The following is a 4,101-nucleotide window of genomic DNA, read 5'->3' as shown; positions in this document are numbered from 1 at the left end:
TTCGACAAGGTTTTGTCATCATCAGGTACCAATGATGATGACAAAACCTTGTCGAAACGTTGTACATTTGCTGTCATGTTAAACTTATATTAAAGTTTTTCTTCATTACCCATTTAAGCCGTCTCCAGCCATTATTAGTCTCAAAGTGGGTTCCTCGTCATCGAATTATCATTCACCTAAGTTAAATCTTTAAAAATACATTATTTGCTTTAAAAGTAATACTAACAAAAGACATACCTTCATTTAGATTCCTAAGCTTTAAAAACCTTTACCTCTGATACTAAACTTAACCTTACATCTAAATAGCAGAAACGTTAATACAGTATCCTCATTTACATGAATGGAGTAACACAGTACAAGAAGTTAATCCCATTATGTGCCTAAAAGGCACTCATAAACACATGTTAACATAACATTTGAGGGACTCTATGTTGTTTTAGGGCTACATAATTCATTAAGTTTTTGTCATTCCCTCTTTAATAACATACAGCTATTTTATCCATATTCTCATAAATAATGCTTTAAAATGTTTGTATATTTGCTTTAACTAAAACTTAGTTTTAACTGAAATGCAGCTTTAAGAAATAGAATATGATTTTGATTCTTACGTTTTTAAAGGAAAATCTTCCAGAAAGTAAACAGCCTTTGCGTAAGAAACACAATGACATTGCAAATATCTATAAGAAGTCAACCAGCTATGTAAGTTTGTCCTGAAATTAAATATTAACATATTATCATCCAACAGTCTGAATCACAAAATAAAACCTCATTTTGTCAGAATGATACTTTTTTATAAATATATTCAAGTTTTTATTATCCTGTTATTACTTTATTGTTTGGATTGTCAAACCTTGAGCTTCATCCTACACTCTGATATTATCAGTATTACTGTTAGTATTACTAATACTAAAGTAGACTGAGGCCCACTACATTAATTTATTACTACTAGTACTAGTTGTTTATTACAAAGTTTGCAAACTTGTCAAATTGATGATAAAGTCGACACAATTCTCTTTTTAACAAAATGGGCAGGAAATGAAATCAAAATTAATGAATGATCTGCTAACTCCAAATACTGAAATAGTAATAGTATTAGCTAAATGAGAACAATTATATAATTTTATAGTCCAAACGCTTTGTTTACCAGCAATTTACTACGCATGTCAGCACTATATAGCTTTGAGATACTAAATGAAAACACAGAAAAAATGCTCCAAAAGTTAGGTAATTGTACAACAATATGTATATACAAATTCAACATTTTAGGCCTCAGGGTCAAGAAAACTTGCACTCACTGCTTTGTACTAATTGTAGGCTTCCGACAGTCAGGTTTAAAAAAGCTGAATTCTGTCCTCCAATATAAACGTATCTTACACTTAGATAAGAACACGTCACGTATACCGGGAAAGTACATACAAAAATTGCATCCCAAATATATATATATGCTGAAAGTAAAACTGGAACTTCAGTCTTATAGTGAATAAGTTACATTTAAAATTAGATACACTTTGATGAGAACAACATTAAACAATTACGATTACATCAATATCTTGAGGTTGGACATCCGGGAACTTAGCCCTCCCACAATGCAATGTCCGCACAGCAACAGAGGCAGACAAATAGCAAGACGAAGAGAACATTTCGTTCATTCTGTCTAGATTCGTATTTGTAACGAGCTTTTGTTTTTCCAAACCTGCAAATATGGTGAAGAGTTGTATATTTAATTGCACCAATAACAAGTTGAAAAGACCTGAACTTTCCTTCTCCAGCTCGCCTCAATAGTAAGCACAAAGCAACCATTTGTTAGATTCTATTCCTAGCCAAGTTTTAAGAAAATTTGTCGATAATTGTTTTAAAAAACTAGTTCGACTAGTTAGTTTACCTTTTAGTGCATGTTTTCCCACAAAAACAAGCTACTGAAAAGTAGAGAAGAATGTTGTGTCTGAAAGCTATCAACCGTGGAATGCAGGAAGTAGTACTAATAGGAAAGCTGCGAGAGCTATAGCCTAACTATGAGTGTTCAGCTCATTATATATCGTGTAAACGTTGTCTTCCGTTTTTGTTTTTTTTTCAATATAAGATAATTATACACGTTTGAGTACTTTCACACTGTGCCATTCTATCGGGTCGTTTATACAAGAGTTGGCATGGTACTTGTAGGGCTAAGAATCAAGCCCAATTAATCGTAACTTTACTAGATATCTCGCTAATGACTTGGCCGAAAACTTTTCCACGTATTGATACGACATTGCAATTGATAATCAAACAATAATTGTTTGACTATCAAACAATAATTGAAGAATTTGCACAGCAACACCTGTTCATGGTAGACCTATATAAATTGCGTACACGCAGCTGTACTCGCTTCGTTATTGTTCGCCCCTTTACCAAGATGGCGATCGCGTTCCCAGGCAAAATCACACGACTGTAACGTCACGCCAACCTCAAGAATTGAATTTGAACCAAGTAATCATTTGTTTCAGGTGAAATGAACATTTATGCAAATCAACAGTTTCATAACTTATACAATTGAAGCGCTCTAACAAGTCATAAAAACATATCAAGATAAATTCATACAACATAAATAGTATTAACAAGTAAATTATTTTTATATTATTATTTCTATTATATTAAATAATTTGAATCCCCAAAGAACAAAGTCTCTTAAATTAAATGATGAAAAATGCTTTAAAACATTAACATTACAACGTGAATAACATGTCTATATACCTAAGTTTAGTTATCTAACAAAAATGATTTGTTTATGCGCCTAAAATCTCCAAGCATCCCACACTGAACAACCACGCGGAAGTGAAAACCTAATAATCGACATTCAGTATTCAGAACCAAGCGATAGGGATATGGTAGTCAGAAACTGGGATCGGGTACAAAAAACAACAACAAAAAAAGTTATTTTAAACTCTACAGAAAGATGACTCTTACTGTAGTTATAAATTTATGTAAAATAAAATAAGAATTCTTTACCAATGTATGATCTGCTTTCATTATTTTTAAAGATACGAGATAACAGTCCATTCAACATTACAGAAATTATTTTTAAATAACTTAACGCTATTAAATGTAGTAAAGAAAAGAGTTGGACAACATTATTAAGAGTAACTCATTCGCACTAATAACTATTTTAGGAAGCTGCTATCACAATAATTTTGTAGCCCAACTTGTCTCTACCTAAACATAATGAAAGCAGAACACACATTAGCAAAGAAATCTTATTTTATTTCACGTAAGTTTATAATATAAAGTCATCGTTCTTTGGAACTGAAAATTGCCTTTTATCTGCTTTTTATCCCTACTTCTAACTATTGAATCCTGGTTGACATATTCTAAATTTCGATTACCGATTCCTCATTACTACATTCTAACTTTCACGCAATAACTGAACATTTGAAATAAAGTTTTAGACTTTTATAACACGTTCTGACTATGATAGTCATCTAGAGTAACATGGTGTTCAAGAATGATCTCTGTAGCCTAAGAGAAAGCACATCTATTACGTCGTCAAGAAATTAATGTCGCGTTTTGGAACACTTTCATTAACCCCCTCCCCTATAAAACATACATCACGTCTAATAGCTAAACGAACCCCTTAAACGTCACGTTAGTGTAGCCTATATAGTGTGTAACGTTTAGTATACTTTAATCCTTTAGCACACGAAGAGACACACATTGGGCATGTAATACTGTTTGAATACAAGAAGGGAAACAACGCCTCTGTAGCCACAAAGAATATCAAAGAAGTGCATGGAAATGTTTTGGAGGTTCGTAAGTGTCAACGATGGTTCAGAAAATTTCGTTCAGGTGACTTTAGCCTTAAAAACTATGGAGGCAGGGGCCGACATGTTGGAATTGATATTGTTACGACAGCGGAAGTCACGCGACTCTGGGAGCATGAGCGCTGGAGTTTCTAAAAGGATCATTAATTATCGAGGAACCCCGCGAATGTCCGAGTGTTTGTCAGGCGCCCTCTTTTTTTAGTATATAAGCCTGGCAAATAAAGCCAGCGATATATGGATATGCAGATAGATTGAAGAGATAGATAATTGAGTCAAGCGAACAGTAGGCATCGGAAGTAAAGTGTGT

The 4,101-nt window shown here is 33.3% G+C and overlaps 1 protein-coding gene across 4 annotated transcripts in view; it reads right to left on the bottom strand.

The window, feature by feature from the left end:
• The window catches only part of LOC106459590 (cytochrome c oxidase assembly protein COX15 homolog), a 21,916-nt gene extending 19,588 nt beyond the window's left edge, over positions 1–2,328 (bottom strand). The window contains exons 1-2 of one of the 4 annotated variants that reach the window (XM_013919219.2): positions 1,883–2,328; positions 609–710 (exon numbers count right to left, since the gene is read on the bottom strand). In XM_013919219.2, coding sequence (XP_013774673.1) covers positions 609–668 — 60 coding nt within the window. In that variant the 5' untranslated portion in view covers positions 669–710; positions 1,883–2,328. The other 3 variants (XM_013919220.2, XM_013919218.2, XM_022386105.1) reach the window with 3 other exon arrangements.
• Between the last annotated feature and the right edge of the window lie 1,773 nt (positions 2,329–4,101).

The sequence above is a fragment of the Limulus polyphemus genome, unplaced genomic scaffold (assembly GCF_000517525.1).
Source record: "Limulus polyphemus unplaced genomic scaffold, Limulus_polyphemus-2.1.2 Scaffold633, whole genome shotgun sequence".
Lineage (NCBI taxonomy): Eukaryota > Metazoa > Arthropoda > Merostomata > Xiphosura > Limulidae > Limulus > Limulus polyphemus.
The sequence above is the reverse complement of the archived record's forward strand: the minus strand, read 5'-3'. Positions and strand labels throughout refer to the sequence as shown.